The following is a 22,740-nucleotide window of genomic DNA, read 5'->3' as shown; positions in this document are numbered from 1 at the left end:
CCGAGGCTGCGGTCCGTGCGGGGGTGGGGTCCCGGGTTCACAGAAACGAAACTCTCGGCTGCCCGCCCGTCTCCCGCGCGGAGCCCCGCCTCGTGAACTGTCACTGAGTTCAGCTGATATAAGGACCTGACCCTGCAGGGCCAGAGCCACTGCTCGGGACTCGGGAGGCGCCGTCGCTTTCTCCGCTGTCTCCAGGAGGCAGGCGCGCAGCTGAGCAGAAGCCGTGACCGGTAATGAGTCCCCGCGCTCCTTTACACGGGTCCCCCCAAAGCTCGGCTTTCCCCGTCCCCGGGTCCGCGCGCGCCCCGACCCCGCAGTGGCGAAGGCAGGCCTGGTCGCTGCCCCGGGGGCGCCGTCCCCGCTCGGGAGCCTGGGTCTGTGGACTCCCACTCAGGAGCGGCAACTTCCAGCAGATGGGCCGCGAAGGACGGGGAGCGGGGAGGTCTACCGCACCTGGGCAGCCGGGGAGGGCGCAGGGGCGCGCGGCCTCGCAGCCCGGATCTCCCCAGCCCGAGCCCGTACGATGTCCCCACGGTGGGAGCTGGAAGAAGTTTAAAGGAAACGGCTACATCGGGCACCGAGGCTCCCCGGGGGACGGACGGGGTCGGTGTCCAGGTCATTGCGCGAGGCTGTGTTCCGCGGAGAGCCTGGGCGCCCCTGGCTCCGCGCGCCACCCTCACACAGGAACGGCTCCCACGGGCGGGGGGAGGGCGGCCGGGCTCCCAGCACAGCCCCCGAGCCCGCACCCCCCATCGAGTGGGGCGCGAGGGCTCCGTGGGCTCTGGCCGCAGAGGTTGTTGGGCCGCGGGGAGTGATTCTGGTCCACTTTTGCGCGGGACTGTCTAGGAGCCAGAAGGGAATCCTGGAGGACCGGTGTGGCGGGGAGGGGACGCTGGCCTGCGGGACTTTTGCGTGGCTCCTGCGGGTTCACCCACACCCACGGCGGTCTCAGCGCGGAGTCTCTAGGAGGAAATGGGTGCGATGGCTACTTAATGTTTGCTAGGTGTCGCCGCAGCGGAAACTGGAGAGGCGCGCGCGCGCGCGCCTGCCTTGGCGGGGAAAGAGAAACTAGACTCGGTTTGCCTGTGTCAGGGGAGGAGGTGAGAGTTCCTGTGGCCAGAGGAGCGGGAAGGCGAGGAGCTACGAACAGCCTCCTGTGTCAGAAATGTTCTTTCAGAGGTCACAAGACTCCAACTCTTTTGATTAAATAAGAAAATGAGCGATCACGAGCTTTAGTACTTTCTTGCAAGTGGAAGGCGGGAATGTGAGGCCCCGCTCCTGGCCTGGTTATGAAAATTCACAGGTGTTTATGTCTATCAGAAAACAAATCCATTTCAATAGTGTTGTTGCCACAGGACATTGAGTAAACAACCATCCGTAGTACTTGTCCAGGCTAACAGACACGTCCCAGGCCAGAGAAGGCGTTTCTGAAGACCAGGTGACTCGGAGGATTCCTTCGCTAGGGCAACTTTATGAAATGGAATACTTTTTTGCTTTTATGCGCCTGGAAGGAAGAGAGAGCATTTCCTCTTATTTTGCTGATGTAATTTCCACTGGCCATTAGAATGGCTTGCTGTCTTTCACACTGAGAGGTGTCCATTTCAGACTCGCGAGGGAAAGGGCAGGGTGGGTGGTGGTTATTACCCAATGGACAGGGAGGCACACAGAGGTCTCTGTAACACTAATCCTGTGATAAATTTACTCTCTATGGAGAAAACTCAGTAATAACAGGCGCATCAATTTACACTCCTGGCAGGTAATTGAGTCCATTATTTTATAGTGAAATACTTTTTACTTATTTTTAATAATCATTCATCTACGTGGTTCTTAATAGCCTTGTGGGGTATTTTTGACAGGCAACACGCTGCACATACTTAAAGTGCACAGGTTGATACATTTTGACACGTGAAGACATCACTGCCAAAAAGACAGTGCACATATATGTCACTCCCCAAAGCCCTTTTGTAACCCCCTCCCTCTCACTCCTACCCCCGCACCCCATCCCACCCCCAAACAACACAGGACTGGCTTTCAACGTGACTGTACTTTTTATTTATGAAAATTTTATACAGATGGAATCATGCAGTATATGTTCTTTTTTGTCTGGCTTCTTTCATGCAGAATAATTACTCTGAGATTCATTCACGTCGTGGGTACCAACAGCTCTTTCTTCTTTATTGCTGAGTACCGTTCCGTCGTGTGGAGAACCAAACTGCGTTTCTGCCGGCGAGGATTTACTTTGCTTTCAGTGTATGGCTTTTACAAACGAAAGCGTGAGAGTGTTCCCGCACAAGTCTTTGTATGAACATACGTTCTCATTTCTCTTGAGTACGTAGAAGTGGGGTGTCTGGGCCATGCATGGGGCGAGTGGATGAAACGAGAAAACTCTTCTCCGAAATCGTCGTTCTTCATGTCTCTGCTAAGGACGTATAGCAGTCCCCCTCCCCCACGCCCTCGCCAGCGCCTGGCTGGCCTGCTGTTTCAGTCACTCCGACAGGTGCGCAGTGCCATCGCACTGCAGTTTTCAGGGGCGTTGCCCTCGTGACTAATGATGCTGACATCACTTTGTGTCCTTGCTCGCTGTCTATATACCTTCTTTGGTGAAATACCTGCTCAAATCTTGTATCCATTTTTAAATTGGTTGTTTGTTTTCTTATTATTGCCTTTCAAGAGTTCTATTTAGAAGTTAGAAAAAAAAGAAGATAGATAGATACAAGGTTGGGGTTTTTTTTTTTTGATCAGATATGTCATTTGCAAATATTCCTTCCAGCCACGGGCTTGTATTTTCATTCCCTTAACTATGTCTTTCAGTAAAAAGGCTTTCTCAAAGTCCAATATATTGATTTTTTTAAATGTATTTTGGTGTCTCTTCTTGTAAGGGCACTAATCCCATCCTAAGGGCTCCACCCTCGTGACCTAATAACTCCCTAACAGACGTACCTCCTACTACCATCCCAGCAGAGATGAGAGTTTCAGCATGCACAGTCTGGAGGACACAAGCACACAGTCCGCAACAAGGAACCGTTGTTACCGTTCAGTGTCCGGCTCTTTCACTTACCGTCACGCTCACCCCTGTGGAAGCACGCGTCAGAATTTTGTCCCTTTCTCGGGCTGAATAATGTTCTGTCGGATGGATGCGGCACAGGTGCGTTTATCCGTGCACCTGTGGATAGCCATTGGTGCTGTTTCCACCTTCTGGCTGCTGCAAACATTCACGACTCACTTGCTTTTCACGGATTCATTCGATTGCCTTTTTTCAATCCTGTTGGGTATATACTTATGCGTGGAATTGCTGGGTCATATGGTAATTCTATGTTTAGCTTTTTGAAGAGCTTCCAAACTTTTTCCACAGTGGCTGCAGCATTTCATAGTCCCATCGGCAGTGTAAATGGACTCCATCTCTCTGTATCCTCACCAACACTTGCTATATTCCTTTTACTATTGTTATCACTACCCAGGTAGTTGTAAAGTGGTGTCTCACTGCGCTTTTTATTTACATGTCCCTAATGATGTTGAGCATTTTTTCATGGGCTCATTGGCCATTTATGTGTCTTCTTCGGAGAAATGTCTATTTAAGTCCTTCGTCCATTTTAAAAATTGGATTGCTTGTCTTTTTGTTGTCCAGTTAACTGATTTGTGAAAGATACTCTCACTGTGTATCAAACTCTAGGTGGACAGTGTTTTTCGTCTTTCAGGGATTTAAAGATGTCGATCCATTACCTTCTCACTTGCTTTGTTTCTGACAAAAAAAAAAATCTAGTCTCATTTTTTGTTCCTCTCTATGTTATATACCTTTTTCCTCTGATTCCTTTTAAGATTTTCTCTTTATCACTAGTTTTGAGCAAATTAATTGTGATGTGCTTGGTGTAGTATTCTTCCTGTTTCTCGTGCTTGTTGAATGTCTTGGATCTTGATCTTGATTTTGCATAATTTACATCAAATTTGGAAATTTTCTGGCCATGATTTCTTCAGAAGTGTTGTAGCCGTTTCAGGCAGGAGAGTAATTTTGTCCCCGGAACTCTACTCTGATTGGAAAGCAGGAGTCTCAAGCACATAGTTTTTGAAAGTCATAGTTCTCTAAAAGATAAGAAGAAATCCCATTGCGCATACCCTCATCCACTTTTCCTGCTCTTCCCTCTTTGGCTTTACGTTTGGTATTTAACTATGGATTTCTAGACACGCTGGTGCTCCCTCTACCACCCTCCCCCGCAGTTTTAGATATGCCTGTTTCTGCAGGTAGAGGGATCGGTGTCACACACTTCTTTCCCTATACTGTCTCTCCCCGCATCCTGACGGCACAATTCCATCATCATTCCTGATCAGGACAATATTCAGAGTTTATATCATTATGACTGTCACTTTATTTATAGTTGTGCCATATAATGCCTTATGGTTATATTTTATTTTCTATACTACTTTTAACTTTAATCTTAGTTACTGTCTTGTATTGTATCTGTATTTGCATATTTTCCTAAATCCCTATTACTAACTTGTTCTCAAAGTCTCCACCTCCTGAGTCGGCTAACTTATTAAATTCCATCCATCGTACAGTCTCAGGCGCCACTCACTGAAGCCTGCTACCATCTTGCTCCAGTTTTGCCTGGTGATCCTTTAGGCCTGTCCCACAGCTCTCGCCCTGGGCTCTGTCTTCAGACTCATCCAGGGGATGTTTGCCTCTGTCTTGGGCTTCATCTCTTGATCCCTGCATCCAGGTATTTGAGGAAGGACAAATGTGTGTGTGTTGGGGGGGGAGGCATGACAGAGCTAGGACACTGCCCATATAGCGTGACATCTTCTTGGTCCACAGTGAAGTCTCTCATAATAGAGGGTTTTTTGATTCTGTGCGAAGTAGTTTAATGGCTCCTTCTTTTTCCTCAGCTGCCACAGATTGGCCAAAGATGGGCAGCGGCGGGGTTATGTATCATTCACATCTGCTCTCAGTCTCGTGGTGTGGTTATGGTGTGTTTAGGAAGACGTGATATTTCCTGTTCTCTGCAGGGGTTGGGAGAGATCTTGTCATTTAGAGAACCTGGCAGACACTAAATGACTAAAATCAGCATGAAAATAGCCTCTCGGTCATCTCTATGGTGGCAGCGGGCTTCTGGCAGGCATAGCTCCTCAACCTGTTGTACGCCCCTTCCTTCCTGACTGAATCTGGCCTCGAGTTCCGTGGAAATAAATGAAGTGACCCCCTTCCGAACAGCAGCCTCGAACTCTCAATTTCCTACCTCCCCTATTCTCGTCCTATTCTAACGGTTCTATCCTCCTGTTTTTTTAGGAGACTATTTCAGGACAAGACTAGGAAAAGTGCTGAGAAGATGAGTCTCAAGATCGATTTGGAAACAGACTTTGCCGAGTATGTTGTCAACGCAGGAAAACTCATCCTTGGGAATAAGGAAAGGAGGGCGATGGACCCTCACCTGCAGAGGACGCAGGATGAAACGGTCTGGAACGCGATATGTGCTCTGCTGAATTCTGGGGGGGGCGTGGTCAAGATCGAGATTGCGAATGAAATCTACAATTACACGACTCATGGAGTAGGATTGAATGAGCATCCAATTTTCGAAGGTTATTTAGATGAGATGCAACATGAAGACCTCTTTTTTATCTTTGTGAAGTCCTGGAACGCAAAGTCCTCTGGTGTACGGCTTGCTACTTTGTGCTCCAACTTGTACCACAGACGTAAAACGTCTACCAGTGTCATGACCCCTCGGGAGGCACTGGCCTTCCTCAAGGGGAAGACTCAGGCTCCTGTGAATATTCATGATTCCAATCTGTTAAGTCCCCAGAATGTTCAGGATGGTGTCCGAAACGAAAGTAACATAAAGGCCTCGGCTGCTGCTTTATTTAACAGACCTCACCTTCGGTACCTGGAAAAGCTCAACTTTACGAAGTCCACCCATGTTGAATTTAAAATGTTCTCAGCAGAAGTATCGAAATGCTTCCATGAGAGTGTCCCCAGTTGTGTGTCTGCATTTGCAAACACCGAAGGAGGATACATATTTTGGGGGGTGCACGATGAGACCCTCCAAGTCGTTGGATGTGAAAAGGAGAGAATAGATCGTTCCGCCCTGGAGAACTCCATTGGTAGCTGTATTAGGAAGTTACCTGTCCATCATTTCTGTACCCAGAAGCATGAGATAAAATATGAAATCAAATTCCTTGAAGTACACGATCGGGGGGCCCTCCATGGATATGTCTGCGCGGTCAAGGTGGAACCGTTCTGCTGTGCAGTGTTTGCCAAACAGCCTAGTTCCTGGCAGGTGAAGGACAACTGTGTGAGGCAGCTGGCCATAAAGGAATGGGTTGCTTGGATGACAGAAGCTGACCCAGGTCAGAGAGCAGAATCCACAATCACTGTAATGTTGCTGGGGGGTGGGGGTGGGAGGGAGGGAAGGGAGGTGTTGTTTTAGAATCCTGGGAAATAGAGGTACTCTCTGAGTTGCAGCTCTCTGATTTATTAATTCGCATAGATGCAGTTGCTCGTCACCGTCCTTCTTCCCCTCTGCCTACCTTCAATACCCTGTGTTCAGCAGATGCCCTAGGCCAGTTGACCCACTAGAGGGTGGTACAAAGGGGCTGTTAGACCTAATAATTCCTATCTTCACATCCTTTCTTGTGTTCATATTCAAGTTCCTTCTTCTTCTTCCTCTTCTTCTTCTTCTTCTCCTTTTTCTTTCTTCCTCTTCTTCTTCTTCTTCTCCTTTTTCTTTCTTTCTTTCTTTCTTCTTCTTCTTCTTCTTCTTCTTCTTCTTCTTCTTCTTCTTCTTCTTCTTCTTCTTCTTCTTCTTCTCCTTCTTCTTTCTTCTTCTTCTTCTTCTTCTTCTTCTTCTTCTTCTTCTTCTTCTTCTTCTTCTTCTTCCTCTTCTTCTTCTTCTTCTTCTTCTTCTTCTTCTTCTTCTTCTCCTCCTTCTCCTCCTCCTCCTCCTCCTCCTCCTCCTCCTCCTCCTCCTCCTCCTCCTCCTCCTCCTCCTCCTCCTCCTCCTCCTCCTCCTCCTCCTCCTCCTCCTCCTCCTCCTCCTCCTCCTCCTCCTCCTCCTCCTCCTCCTCCTCCTCCTCCTTCTTCTTCTTCTTCTTTGGTTAGAAACTCAACATTCAATTATTCAGGAAATTCCTTTTCACTTGCCCCTGACTTCCCATTTTGTATGGTTCCCTGGATTAAATATTCTCCCTTTCTTATTAGCCCATTTCCATTTTTGAGCTAAAAGATGACCAAGCCATGGCTGTCCCTCTCCTTTCCCACTTGTCCTTTCGAGAGCCGACCTGTGATATTCACCATGACTGCTAAGCCGAAGAATCAAGTCGTTGATAGGCAACCACTTTGGAAAAGGAGAGCCTGAGAGAAATTAGACAGAAGAAAAATCAATGGTTCCTTCTTCAAAAGTCTAGATAAGCAAAGTTCATTTCAGAACCAGCTCAGAAGCACACCTTCTAATCCTATTTTTCCCATATGAGCATTCTACACATGGAAAAACAGTTTGTTTCAATATAATAAAATTAACACTTAAAGACTAAAAACTTGCTCCACACCAGTTTTACCCCCCAAGACATCAGCAGGCTTTTCTGAGCTGACTTGGGGTACAGATCAAATCTGTGTGGGCCAACACTTGAGTCCTGAGGCTAAGTGAGAGACTTTGCGACACAGCTCAGCTCTCAGACGTGGGGCTCAGCTCTTTGCATACTGAACTCTCCGTTCTTGTTTCCTAAGACCTTTCCAGATTTTCCGAGATGTTCCTCGAGCTGAGTCTGTCATCCACAACACCCCGCGGCAGGACCGTGTGCACTCATAAGAATTTGGAATGTTTGGAAAAACAGCAAAAATGGTATTTCCCAGGTAATTCATTATCGATGGTTGCTTTGGAAACAGGTTGGTTGCTCATGCACATGCAAAAAAAAAAAAAAAAATAGAATTGGACTCCTCTCTCATGCTATAGAAAAGAATCAGTTCCAGACGGTTTTAGGACATAAGTCTCAGAAAACAACCTTTTAAATTTTTATTAGAAAGTGTACACAAATAATTTTGTGTCATTCAGGTAGGAAAGGATTTCCTAAACCAGACACAAAATAATTAAACTTAAAGACTGATAAATTTCACTATATTAAAATTAAGAAGTTCTGCTCCTCGAAAGAGTGAAAAGATTTAACTATAGCCTTGAAGGATATTTACAATCCATGTAGCTGATGAAGGTTTGGTATCAAGAATATATAAAGAACTTATATAAATTTTTAAAAGAACAAACAACCCAGTAGAAAAAATGGGCAGTAGTTATAAAGATAAATTTCTCAGAAAAAGAAACACATAGATGCCCAATAAAGATATGAAGAGATACTAGCCCATAGCAGGTGTTGGAGAGGCTGTGGGAAGTCAGGGTCTTTTTTACATTTGTGGCTGGGAATTTAAGTTGGCCTAATCCCTTTGGAAAACAAATTTGGCATTACCTTGTATAACTGGTTGTCTGCATACTCAACCATTCAGCAGTTCTTTCTCGTTTCTAAAGTAAAATGTGCACACATGCATCAGGAAATGGTTATAATTGGAGGTATGCCAGTATCTCATAGTGCTCATAAGTTCTCTATTTGTAATAGCCCCAAATAGGAAAAACCAAATTATCTCTTGTGACAATAATGCATAAATACATTGTAGCATATTCCCATAACGGGACACTATTCAGCAGTGAGAATGAATCCACCGCAGCTACATGTAGGCACAGGGCTACATCTGAGTAATGTGTATGTACATCTTGTCCCAAGTTACCTCATAGATTTACCCGATTCTTTTATTGATCATATAGTATTTGATAGTGTTCTTCGACATGGATGTTACTCAGTTTTTGCTGTTCTTATTGTGAAGTATACTATGTATACAGAAAGTACCTAGAACCTCGATATAACTTAATAAGTAATTGTGCAGTGAAACCTGTGTAACCACCACCCAGGTCGAAAACCAGTACTTCACAAACACCCCTGTTATCGCTTCTTTAAATTTGTAAACTTAGGGGAACAGCGACAAATTGTAATTCCAAACATACCAGAATACACTTTCCCAAATGATGTTATCATGGCATTTCTCTTTGGGACGCTTAGAATTATTTTGTTCCACAAAATAAGGAAAGGATAATATGAGGTTATTTTGGTGGCAATTTCCTAAAATTGATAAGTTAATTTTGAAAGAATTGTCATTTTTTTACAACAGTGAATTTTCTCATAGTTGAACGTGGAATGTTTTGCCATTTATTCAAGTCTTCCGTATTTCATCAAATTTAAGAAAATAATATTGTATTGTTATTTTATTTACCACTCAAATATTGTCTGTTAAGCTATAGGATATATCTTAATTTAAGAGATATTAGAGTATACTTATAATTAGTGAAATATGGTATGTAATTTAGTAGTTTCAAAGTTGTATCCATGTTGTTACCATATATGTTAAATTTTATTCCTATAATGAGATCTTTATATGATAATTTTTCTTACTGTGAATTGCTGGCAGGTAGGAAAGCTCATAGTTTTAAGTTATGCTATTTCCAAACATTTTACTTAATGCTTTTATTAATGCAAAAGCAAGGGAATTTTGAACTAACTTTTCCTATATTTATATGCGTTATTTCCTTTACACTTTTCAGTTTATTGGCCCATAATCCGAGAATGATGTTAAATCGAAACAGTAATAGGAGGCACCCTTTCCTTAGTCCGCTTTTCTAGAAAAAAACTAGTTTTCTTAGAGCCTGGGCAAACTTTACTGGCCCGTCCAGTTGCTTGCTGGACAGCTCGACCTTCCACAGGGGTCCCAGGCTGAGCATTTCCAAAGTCCATCTCTCACTCCGACAATCTCCTATTTCTTCTTTACAGTTTGCCGATTATTCTACATTAAGTATTCTTTTCATGTTATCTTTACCAATCGAAGACTCCATCCTCCATGCAGCCCAGCACAGAAATCTGGAGTCATTCCTGTCTCTTCCCTCTATGTGGAATTAAAAATTCAAATTTTGTGTGTATTATATTTTTTTCTAAGGATAGGGTCCATAGTTTTGGTTAGATTCTGAATTTGGGCTTTTGACCCCAAGAGGTAAACCTTTTGTGTGTGTGTATGTGTGTGTATGTATATATATGTTTATATAAGTATATATATGTATGTATGTATATATATGTATATATGTATGAAAAGCCAGACTGTTTTTTCAAAAGTACTTTTAAGAATTAATTTTCAAAATTGACAAATGTAAAATGGGCTTTTATTCATAAACGGATTAAAGGTTTTTAAAACATGTGTAGACTTGCATGCCGCCACAAGCTACAGAACAACTCCAGCCCCCCAAACAGCCCCTTCCTGCTGCCCCTCTGTAGTCCAAATCTCCTCCAACCCCTGGCCTCTAGGAGCCATTGGTCTGTTCTCTGTCCCTGCAGCTCTGCCTTTCACAGCACCATGTGGGTGAAGTCATACGGTATGTAACCTCTACCAGGTAGCCGCCCCCCAGCTTTACGGAGCTATAACTGACACACCACCATGGGTACGGTGTGTCACATGATGACTTCATACACGTACATATTGTGAAATGACTCCCGCAATAAGATGAGTTAACATATCCATCACTTGACATAATCACCCTTTGTGCGTGTGTGTCTTGAGGACAGTTAAGATCTCTCTTAGCGGCTTGCAAGCATCTTCCAATGCAGCATTGTTAACCGCAGTCAGCACCGCTGGGCGTTACCACGGTGCTACAGTGCCTTCCTCCCCATCTCCACTTGCTTGCCTCTCACTTTAGACATCAGCCACACAAACTGCCCTCAGGTGCCTGAATGCACTTGCTGTTTCTTGCCTCCGTGCTGTCTTCATGCACCGGTTTGCCTGTCTCTCTACTCTCCTATCCTTCTCCTGGCTAACTCCCAGTCACCCTGGAAGAAGCAGCTCAGGTGTTCCCTTCTCCATAAAGACCTTCATGTTCTCTTCGAAGCTGCACCTCTCCTTGGTGTTCACATAATGCTTTGTGCACTTTGTTCCCATTAATTCACCACGTTGTGCCATAATTATCGTTTGTCTCTGTTCATGCCTGTCGTGTATCGGCTCCATTGGCCTGGAATCACTTTATCTTGTGGTTCCTAGTGCACAACCTGGTACGAACACATGGGAGACGCAAAGGTGGATTGAATCTGTTATACATAATGATGAATATAGAATGATGACTACTAGGATGTTGGCAAATTCTCTAACTGAGTCCGATTCTTCCCCTGTCTAGTGTCATCAGACAGCGTTTTGTACAGACCCCAGAGCCTCTACAAGGAACTGTTCTCGCAACACAAAGGACTCAGAAACTTAATAAATAAGCAAATGCGCAATGTCGCTCAAGGAATATTGATTTTCTCTCGCAGCTGGGCTGTGGATGTGGGTCTGCCAGAGGAGCAGGGTGTCATCTGCGATGCTCTTCTACTTTCCCAGGGCAAACGTCCAACCCTCTACACCATCTTCAGAGAGCACAGCAAGCACTCGAAGGAGTATTGTGTAAGAGTCGCTCGTGCCTTAAAGCTGAAGCTGGTGAACACGGGTGGCTACACCGGAAAATTGTGCATCGTTCCCTCCCCCTTCCTGCTGAATCCTAATGCAACGTCACAGGGCCTTTGTAGTCTGGAGTTGCAAGAATACCCTGACTCCTATAAACTGATGACCACGCAGCAAATGGAAGCTCTGTTACAATCCCTTGTGATAGTTTTGCGTGGGTTCAGATCTCTCTTAAGTGAAGAGCTGGGCTCTGAGGTTTTGAACCTGCTCACAGACAAACAGTATGAGTTGCTTTCAAAGAACCTTCGCAAGACCAGAGAGCTGTTTGTGCACGGCTTGCCTGGATCAGGGAAGACCATCCTGGCTCTTAAGATCATGGAAAAGATCAGTCATGTATTCCACTGTCAACCAAGCGACATTCTTTACATCTGCGAGAACAGGCCCCTGAAGGACTTCATGAGGTAGGCAGCCTGACTGTATTCGCTTTCTCTTCTTACGTAAGTTTGACGGCTGTGGCTTTAAGTTTACATTGAGGTTCCTATTGTATTTATTATGTCCAAAGGAAATTAAGACTAGAATCGACTTCCTTTGTTTTACTGGAGAAACTTAACTGTGTTTCTTACATTTTTCAGCCACAAAAACATCTGCCGGGCAATGACCCGAAAAACCTTCATGAAAAGAAGCTCAGACGTTGAAAAGATCAAACACATCATCATCGATGAAGCTCAGAATTTCCGCATTGAAGATGGGGACTGGTATAAGAAGGCAAAAGCCATCATTCAGAGAGAAAAGGATTGCCCTGGAATTCTCTGGATCTTTCTGGACTACTTTCAGACTAGCCACCTAGAGCACAGTGGCCTCCCCCGTCTTCAAGACCAGTATCCAAGAGAAGAGCTCACCAGAGTGGTCCGCAATGCAGATCCAATAGCCCTCTACCTACAGGAAATAATGCACGAGGTCAGAGAAAATCCGCCACCTAACATCCCCACTGGGTCCCTGAAGATGCTCTCTGAAGCTGAATGGGCTCAGGGTGTCCCAGGCAACTTTGAGATTATGGAGTACTCAAACTTTGAGCAGATGATGGTTTGCATAACAGAGAAATGCCAGTTTCTCTTGAAGCATGGTTACTCCTGCCAGGATATTGCTGTGCTTTGCAGCACTGCCCATGAAATAGACTCATATAAATCTAAGCTTCAAAGAGCAATGAGGAAGAGAAGAAATTCTGAGTCCAATGAGGAATCTTATTTAATACGGCTCGAAAATGCATCAAATGTCACGGGCAATCACATCGTGTTTGACAGTGTCCGTCGATTTTCAGGCCTGGAGAGAAACATCGTGTTTGGAGTCGATCCACAGTCAACTGAGCCAGCTATTTTCCACAATCTTCTGCTCTGTCTGGCTTCCAGGGCCAGGAAACACCTGTATATTCTGAAGATTTCCAACTGACAGGAAGATCCTCATCTAAGAAACCATTAAATAACCCTCACCTCTGGTCCCGTGAAACTTTGATCTAAACATTTAGTCAACAAATATGTACTGACCCACTCACTGTGAGCCATATACTCTTCCAGGTGCTGGGGGTTGGGGATGGGTTAGCAAACCAGACAGATAAGATTCCTTCTTTTCAGCAAAGGCAAATCACAGAGAGCAAGCCAATAAATACAAGTACAAGAAATTTCCGGGAATAATAGGGACACCAGAGTAGTCACTGGGGGGACCAGAGATGCAGAGGTTGTGTGTATGTGTAGGTGGGTGGGTAGACAGAAAGAAGGATTGGTTATTTAGGGTGGTCACAGAGGTGAGGGGAGAAGTCATGAGAAGACCCTTGAGCGGTAAGTGCCAGGAAGACTCTTATCTTTTCATTACTTTTAACACAGCCACGGCGTAAGGATGCTTGCGTATGACGTGCTGAGAGAGCGTGAAGAAGGGTGGGCAGGGACAGTGTGTCTGGGCTTCCGTTGGCAAGGAATGCCTGTGGCGTGTTTCAACATGTTCAACCAGAAGGCACAAATTATCATTTTTTGTGCTACCACATCACATTACTTTATCAGTTTCCTTTTAATGGTGCTAGTATTTTTTATCACAGCTTTAAAAAAATGTACGTATGCTTTTCAGTTATTTGAAATCTCAGCTCTTTAGCTCTGCTTCAGCATCGTGCCCAGGGAGAATCTTGGGTTACTACTCACAGGTGAGATTGCCACAGTTGCCCAGGCAAACATACTGCGTTTTAAAATTCATTTCAAAATGAAAGGGTACCTAAGAGGATGAATGTACTGAACTCAAAGGTTACATTTTGTTTTTCATTTTTAATTTAATAACCAATGACATGATAAAGTAAATCTAGTATCTCTATCCTGCTGAGTCTTCAGGATTTCAGCTAGTTTTTCAAAGGGCAAATTCCTCGTGCCACAGGTCTCTCAGGAATTCTCACAATATTTGAGGTCAAACAAATCTTTCTTTCCTGAGAAACTTAAACTAAAAAATTCAGAGTTAATTCTCAATTAAATAAAGACCCCACGATTTCCCCCATATCGAGATATTGAAATACCACTATAAGAAGTATGAACTTGAAGAAAGAATTGGTTATTTCTGGAAACTGGTTAAAATATGAAGAACTTTACAAATTTTGAGACATGTCTATGGCAAAGCATGGAATTAATTTTTTGTGAAATGTGTTGTAGTTAACTTGGAAAAAGTTGCAAATCACTTAGGATAGTATAGAGAAATATTTTTTAAATAAAATGATCAACATAAAAATTGGCAATTCTCAATAAAGAGCTGGATGAGTTCAGTTTATAGACTCTCTCTTTACCAATGCCTAAAAGAATAAACAAAATTAGTAAAGCTACAGCCAAAACTTTACCAGAAAGAGAGAAGCAAAGAACAGAGCTCAACCTCATGCCATAAACATCCAATGAGCGTGTATGGACATAAGACAGAATTAAAAAGATTTCCATAACGGCATGGCTACTATCTCACATCCCCGGTAGTGCTGAGTAAACAGAGCACATGAGAAGAAAGAAAACCAGAATTCTCGCCAAGATGATCCATTTCACGAGTGCCATCTGGGGCACCGAAAGGCAGCTCGGGAAAACACCAGGAGACCTTCCACCACAGACGTTCCCGATTGTTCCTGAGGACTCTGTAGAGGAAGGAAGTAATTTTTAGGGTTTCCTGTGAATTCAACGAAGCAGTCAAAGCACATGGGGGTAAGATACAGCTCCTAGTACAGTGGAGTTAATAGAAATTCACAGACAACAATCAAGAGTGCGCACCAGGGTAACGGTGAGGCTGCATACAACACCAGGCTGCAGACGGGAGACACCCAGGCTGCACCCAGGCCTCCTAGTGTCCCTGGAGAGGAAGACAATCAGGTCCTACTTCAGACAGAACGTTGTCAAAGAGAGTCTTTTTGTACCTTCTTAAACTACATGGGGAAACTAAACTGAGCTGCTCTTATTAAACATTAGAAAGATTAATGGCGTGAGAAGTAGGCAGAAAGACTATAGGGAGAAAATGGACAAAGAACATGAGAGGAGCCAGATGGAGACCCCATCCTGAAAGGAAATGTAACTCAAGGGACGAAACTAGACTCCCTGCAGGTGCCTCAGGCTCCAAAGAACTTGAGAAATCTATAATTCCAAAAAACAAGAGTTGGAAGACAAAATGACAATGCAGGCAAAAGAGGTGAAGAGGGGCGTTGCTAAGGAAACACACTGTGAAGCATTACAGAAGAAAAATAAGTTAGAAGCAACAAGGCATTGAGAACAATTCTTGGCTTACAGGAAGCCTTGAGATAATCACATAAATGGAGAGAAATAAGACAAATATTAAGGTAATATAAAGAAGATATATTTAGAGTACAGGGATTTACCAAGAGTGGATGTGAAGTAGAGAACTTAATAAATAGAACAGTAAAATACCCTAAAATGTGACATGGGAAATATTTCTAAAATAAATCCTCAGACTGAGACAATTCTTCACAACCAAAGCAGAAAAATCTAATTATTTGTAAGTGTGGCTTACCAATAATCATTGTGAATGATCGTTGAGTCAATGAATGATGGTTGTGGCTACTGGCTTCTCTGGAGCCACACGCAATACAAGAAGACACTTGGTTATACTGTGCTTTGTTTTCATTCACTTGCTTTTCAATCCAATCTGACTATCTCTACCTTGTAGTTGAGGTGTTTAAACTAGTTGATGTTTTTAACAGTTTATTTGGAAGCATTTAGAGATTCACAGGACATGGCAAAGGTAGTTATCAAGTAGTTTAGAAGAATCCCTGCATCTTTCACCCACTTTCTAGACCATTTATTTTTCACGGGATTATTGCTGTGTTTGGGGTTGCATTTACCCTATTATTTTTTCTATTTTTCCATTTCTTCTTTGGTCCTTTTTTCGCTTTCTTTTTTTTTGCATCCTTTGACTTAATTGTACATTTTTAAACAATTACATTTTGGGTTTTTATTGGCTCATTAGTTATACCTTTTTTGTGTGTTATGTTAGTTGTAGCCATAGGGTTCATGGCATTTACCTTTCACCTTACCACAGTGTACCTTCGACCGATATTGTACCACTGTATGTATTGTTTAAGAACTTTATGATGGTATGCTTCCATTTTTTCTTTCCAAGCCTTTGCACTATTGTTGAGATATATTTTACTTCTATATGTGTTATAAAACCCATAATACGTTGATATTAGTTTTACTTTAAGAAGCCACTTATCTTTTAGGGAGATTTAAATACTATGAAAAAAGTTTTTTATTCTTCTCCATGCAGCACTGTTTCTGGTGGTTTTATTCCTTGATGTAAATCGAGATCTCCACCTTGCATGATTTCCCTTCTGCTTAAAGAAGTGTCTTTAACGTTTCTAATACTGCAGGTCTGCTGCTGATGAATTCATTCAGATTTCATACGTATAAACATCTTTATTTCACCTTTGTTTTTGAAAGGGCTTTGCTGGGTGTAGGTCTAGGTTGATAGTTTTAGTTTTCGGTAAGTTAAATATGTTGCTCCAATGTCTTCTATCTTGTATCATTTCCAATGATACACCTGCTGTCTCCCTCATCTTTTGTTCCTCTGTACATAATGTCATCTTTCTCCGATTGCTTGTAATATTTTCTCTTTATTATCGATTTAGGAAAAATAATTATGATGGTCTTTGGCAATTAAGAAAAATTCTTGTGGTTGAGGTTTTTGAGAGCTTCATGCATATCTGGGGGTTGATAGTTTCTCCTCTCCGGGTTTGGAGACTTGGAACCTACTCTTGACTCCCCAGTCAAACTATCCTTCAAAGCTGAGGGCAAAACACATAAATTTTCAGGCTTGCAACAACTTGGGATTTTCTTTTAATCATTCACAGCCCATCCCTGAAAGTATTACTGAATAATGTACTTCGGTAAGAAAAAAGTGAATGGAGAAGAAAGTAGTGGTTTCAAGAAAGAAGGTCAAACAAATAAATCAGTAAAATACAAGGTGAACCTATATGTATTATTTGTTAATTTCCAAAGAGTCCAATTGCCTTCCCATATGCAAACTACATTTAGTTAGAAGATATAATGAAAGAAAAAAGTCCAATAGTAATCCCAACAGAAAAGATAAAATAATTAAGAATAATTGTAACAAGAGAGGTACAAGCTCTTGATGAATAAAACTATAAAGTGAAACTGAAGAACACAAAAGGGAACTTGAACAGATAAAAGCTCGGTGTGTTTTTGGATAAGAACACTCAGAATCATAAATATATCCATTTTTACTAAGTTAATCTATAAATTCAATGTCATCCAGTAAAAATACAACGGATCTTTCCCCAAGGCATCAAAATGATTTTAAAGTTCATTGAAAAATGTAAACCAAGAATATCCAGGAAAAAAAATCTAAAAATGGAAAAACCTGAGAATAATCAGCATTACCACACGTTAAAACACGAAGCTACAATAATTAAAACAATGTAGTTATGTTGTGTGGCAGGAATTGAGCCAACTAAAATGTTCAAAAATAAATTTAAAAATGTGTGGTAAGATAGGATATGTTAAAGGTGCATTCAAATTCATTGGGGAAATATGGATTGCTTGCTAAATGATGCTAAACGACGTGGGTACCTATCTGCAAAAAACTAGGCTTGGGCCATAAATCACACCTGACACCAAAATAAATCCCAGGTGGATTCAACACTTAAGTGTAAAACTATGGAATTATGGAAGTACGCGGAGCAAAAATAGGACATTACTTTTTATAATCTCAGTATAAGGAAGGCCTAAGTATGGTCCCCAATCAGAAACAATGAAAGAAAATATTGACTATTTTAAACAAAGTTAGCTTTGTAGCAAAAACACTATGAAAATAGGTCAAGAAGCAAACAACACACTGGAAAAATATTTGCAACAAAAATCATAGACAAATAGTTTACTCCTTATTTTTAAAGAACTTTCTAAAAATCAAAGAGAAAAATGTTAAGATCCCAAAAGAAAAATGGGCAAAGGATGCAAATAGGCAGAAGAACCCAGAAAAGGAATTTACAGTCACTCTTTAACCATGATATAGCAGTATCAATTAAAAATTACGATAACAGCCCTGGCTGGTTATGTGGCTCAGTGGATTGAATGCCGGCCTGCGAACAGAAAGGTTGCTGGTTCGATTCCCAGTCAGGGCACAAGCCTGTGTTGCAGGCCAGGTCCCCAGTTGGAGGTGAGTGAGAGGCAACCAATCGATGTATTTCTCACACATCAATGTTTCTCTCCCTCTCTTTCTCCCTCCCTTCCCTTCTCTCTAAAAATAAATAAAATCTTTTAAAAAATTACAACAACATATCACTCTTTTCCATTTATTAGGTTGACAAAATCGCTAAATTCAAACTGAATGAGTTTACTGTCTGGCAGGGGAAAAGCACTTTTATACATTGCTAAAAAGTAGCACAACTTCTATCAAGAACCATCTGGCAGTAGCTACCAAATTTTTAAATGCACGTATTCCTTTAGCTAGAAATTCTTCTTTTAGGAATTCATTCCACATGTGCTCACACACGCGCTGACTTCTGTACAGCTCATTGAACTTCACCTTAGCTTTAATAGCAAAGGCTGCAAACAGTAAGTATCCCCCGCGATGGGTTGAATTGATGGACTTACATCAACACACTGCAATACTACGAAGTATTGATGTGCAGCCATCTCTGAGATACGTCGTGTGGTGAACAAAGCGATGTCCTAAAAAGAGTTCTTTGACTCAGAATTGATCGAGAGATGTGCATTTTAAATATCTTGGCAAGTGTGCAAAAAAATGGGTGATAGTTTTGGGCTGACAGAAGGGCGCATGACTGTGAGGGAACACAGATGAGAAAAAGACAGCTTTTGCTTTGTATGGCTTTTGGATTTGGTGCTGTGTAATTATTTTGGGTATTTACTGATGTGAGTTTGTCGCGCATGCGTTTTTACTTGTTGACGCAATGGTTTTGTGAATTACTTTCTGAGTTTTCTATGAACCTGTACCCTGGGATAAGCCCCTCGTGACGGTAATGAATAGCGATGCATGCTGAGTGGGGGAAGGGAGGGATGCAATTTAAACAATACAAAAAGTTTAAAAAATATGTCTACTAAATCTTTGCTATCTAGGATTTATAAGTGCTATCATGTTTTCATATTTGCTTGAAACTTTTTTTAAACAATAAAAGAACCGAAATAGATTAAGGAAATTGAAATTCGTTTTTCTTCTCTTTCCTAATGTCTCTCCCCCTTTCCGCAGCAGCAAAAACCACCGTGGCGTTGGTCGGTATAGTTCCAGACTCCCCGATAGTGGTTACACACCCATGCACACGCCTGGTGGCAGCTGTTTATCAGGTAGTAGCACAGGATGAGGTGAAGGCGGAGGGTAAGGCACTGGGAAATCATTTGTGGCATTTGGTTTCTATGGCAACAATAGTAATTATAAAGATCTGTGGAGTAAACTTTCTGGTAGCTCTAAGAAGTATAGACAGTGGGGGGAAAAAAAGAGATTGTGGACAAAACTACGCAGCTGAGAGGACCCATGGAAACCCCCCTTGGCAGTTTGGGAGGGGCCCCCATAGCCCTGTGGCAGGGCAGGCGTGGCGGAGTACCACGGTTGTTAGGGTTGCTGGGTTCAGAACTCTACAACCACAGCAGACCTTCTGCACTACGGGAAGGGCATTGGTGTGGGAGGAATGACACCCCGAGACACGAAACAAGGATGTTTGGGTAGGTGCTGAGAACTCTGGACCCCCAAACACCTCTAGGGATGTAGACACACCATGCCTAAGGGAAGTGACTTTCCCAGGCAAAAAAGCACTTTGATCGCTGAATTTCGGTTGCACTTGGGACAGGTGCCTCACCACCTGATGCTGATGTTCCTTGGGACTCCACCCCAAACCCACCCTGTGATAGGAGTTAGACCCCAGCGTGGCCCAGACGTGAAGTCCTGTCCCGGAGGAGACAGCCTGTAGGCAAAACGTTCAGCACCTCATCAGCGCTTACTGGAGGAGCCTGGGGAGCAACTGTGGCAATGCACTAAAGATGTGCCACGAAGGAGGATGAACTAAAAGGCTTGATCTGCCTAAAATCGTAGGACACTCAGCTGGGATTGAACGTGTTGATATCGGAGGGTGTTATTACCATGTTAGGTTTGGCTAATTGATGCCTGGACTCAACAGCGATCAATAGTTAATGAGTTTGAAATGCCTTTACTTTCTTGGCATTTGCTAGAGCCTCGGTACTGAAAACGTGGCCTGTGGGCCAGCAGCTTTAGCACCGCTGGGAGCTGCTTAAAAATGCAGAATATCAGGCTCCATCCCAGACCTTCTGAATCAAAATTTTAGCAAGATCTCCATGGGATTCACATGCACATAACATAGCACAGTTTGAGAAGCACCGTTTTACAGAAAAGGGCTCAAAAATTCACAGAAATGGGGCTCCTATGGGCAACAGGTTTCGACACCACCACCTACCCATAATCCAACTGCTAGTCAGAAAGTAGTCCATGAAAATCCAAAGAATATTCCCGGGCAATCCTTTCTCCCTTGAATGATTTTTCCCCCTCGTAGCAGTCCGTGCTATCAGTGTGGACATTCTTAGCTTTGCCAATGATGACACGTTGCCTCTTCTCAAAGTTGCTTTTTCGTGAAGGTTTCCTGGGCACCTGCCTGGAAGATGTCTTACTTGCTGTTAAAAACGTACAGCACAGCCCTAGCTGGTGTGGCCCAGTGGATGGAGTGCCAGCCTGCGAACCAAAGGGTTGCCAGTTTGATTCCCAGTGAGGGCATATGCCTGGGTTGCAAGCCAGGTCCCCAGTAGGGGGTGCACTAGAGGCAACCACATACTGATGTTTCTCTCCCTCTCTTTCTCCCTCCCTTCCCCTCTCTCTAAAAATAAATAAATAAAATCTCTAAAAAATATGTAAGGCACAAGTGCGGGTTTTTCTAATATAATCAAGAAAGCAGATTCAACTATTAAACTGTCATGCACATGGATGCTGTAACTTTGCTCAATTCACGCAGCCATGGGGACCAGGCTGCACACCTCGCCAACTTCTGCAGGGGCTCTTTTTCACAAAGGTAAAAACCCTCATCCGACTCTCTCTCAGGGAAACGCACTCCTGACCGTCTCCCTATTTCAGGTAGGTTGCAAACACTTTCTGCTCTCACCAAGGTTCCTTAAAAACAGCTGACATTGTTACCTGGGTAGGCGCACACTTCAGAGCCTAGCTGTTCACATAAGAATACACTAGGCCCCCAAAACAAAAAGTTAATATAGAGACTGCAGCAAAGCTTCACTTTCTGGGTGTTTGTAGGGCTTTCTGTCTTGGGATATGTCCTTGGCAAGCCTGCAATGTCTCGGACTGTGCGGTCCTCTCATTAACCCCCGGGAGCAGACCATGGCGATGGACCCGACATGTGCAACACAAGCTCCCATTGCATCAGCTTGTGCTGTCATGGAAGGGCGGTGCTCTGGAGTGGCCCCTGCGCCCTGTGGGTTGTAGGTCAGGGGCCAGCAAACATTTTCGGTGAGAGAATGAGGGGCAACCACAGAGGGTGAACATGGTAGTCTCCGTCAGGCAGAGTCTCTGTTGTGATTGCTCAGCTCTGCCGTTGCCGCACAGGAGCAGCCACAGACGATGACGCATAAGTGCACGCCCTGGCTGCCTTCCAAAAGACTTCACACGGACAGTGAAATTTAAATATTATCTGATTTTCTCACGTCACAACACATCACTCTCCCTTAGATTTTTTTCAACCTAACAGAAGCAGGTAGTAGGCTGGGTTTGACCCACGGTCTGTATTTTGTCAACTGCTTGTGGAGAGAACTGGGAGGTTGTTCTGAGAAACTGGGCAAGCGTCACGGATGACGTCTTGATTTCCTCTACAGATGACAGCATTGGGCCACTAGGCCAACTTACAAAATACACCAATGCCCCTTGAGACAGATTGAAAGAGAGAGAGAGAGAGAGAGAGAGTGAGAGAGAGAGAGTGAGAGAGATAGAGAGAGCGAGCACACACATTTCTTAATGGATTAACTCTGAGTCCTTCACAGGGTGGCGGACTCAGAGTTCCCGCAGAGTGTTTCTGGAATACACGGAACCATGCCTGGTGGTGTCTGAGAGGGAGGATTGGAACATTTAGAACATCCTCAGAGAAGACGACAATCTTTCTTAGATGTGTTGATTCAGTCAATATTGGGAAGCTTATCTTGTACCAGGTTCTGCGCTTGGTGCTGGTCACATAAACGTAACACAGTTTCTGGTTTAAGGAGCTCATCACTGACTGGCATACTCAGAGACAAGAAGGCAATTGTGACTCTGTGAAGTGAGAGGAAAGAACAATGCGGGGACGTGGGCACCAAGGAGACGCAGAGCTGAGGTCAAAGGAGGTTAGATTTATTCCTAAATGAGGTGATGCCTGAACTGAGTCTTATTATTTACTTTTACTTTTAAATAATTTCAAGCTCACTGAAAGGGTAAGCATGTGGGTAAATATTAATGCATATTGCTGTATAAAACAAAAAGGACTCTTAGAGTTAAAAGTATGTTTATTAAATTATTAAATACATAACAACAACAAAAAAGGCAGAAAGGGGCAAACGAATGTCAATTCCTAGCATCCTCCGGGAAGTGGTAAAAGTAATAAACCATATTAGAATGTAGTAAGCCAAAAATGCATGTCATAACTTCTAATGTAACCTTTATCCAACTGGCAAAAGAATGAACTAACATGCAAATGAGGGAACGGCACATTTATAAAG

The 22,740-nt window shown here is 43.2% G+C and overlaps 1 protein-coding gene across 1 annotated transcript; it reads left to right on the top strand.

The window, feature by feature from the left end:
- On the top strand, window positions 1–19,468 carry SLFN5 (schlafen family member 5). Its single transcript, XM_045190044.2, has 5 exons — window positions 1–230; window positions 5,279–6,333; window positions 7,709–7,834; window positions 11,235–11,955; window positions 12,127–19,468. The coding sequence occupies exons 2-5, from the start codon at window positions 5,319–5,321 to the stop codon at window positions 12,938–12,940; spliced, it is 2,676 nt and encodes an 891-aa protein (XP_045045979.2). The 5' UTR covers window positions 1–230; window positions 5,279–5,318; the 3' UTR covers window positions 12,941–19,468.
- The last annotated feature ends 3,272 nt before the right edge of the window (window positions 19,469–22,740 follow it).

This window comes from Desmodus rotundus, chromosome 9 (assembly GCF_022682495.2).
Source record: "Desmodus rotundus isolate HL8 chromosome 9, HLdesRot8A.1, whole genome shotgun sequence".
In the NCBI taxonomy this organism is placed as follows: Eukaryota; Metazoa; Chordata; class Mammalia; order Chiroptera; family Phyllostomidae; genus Desmodus; species Desmodus rotundus.
Note: the sequence above shows the minus strand (reverse complement) of the source record. Positions and strands in the feature narration are given on the sequence as shown.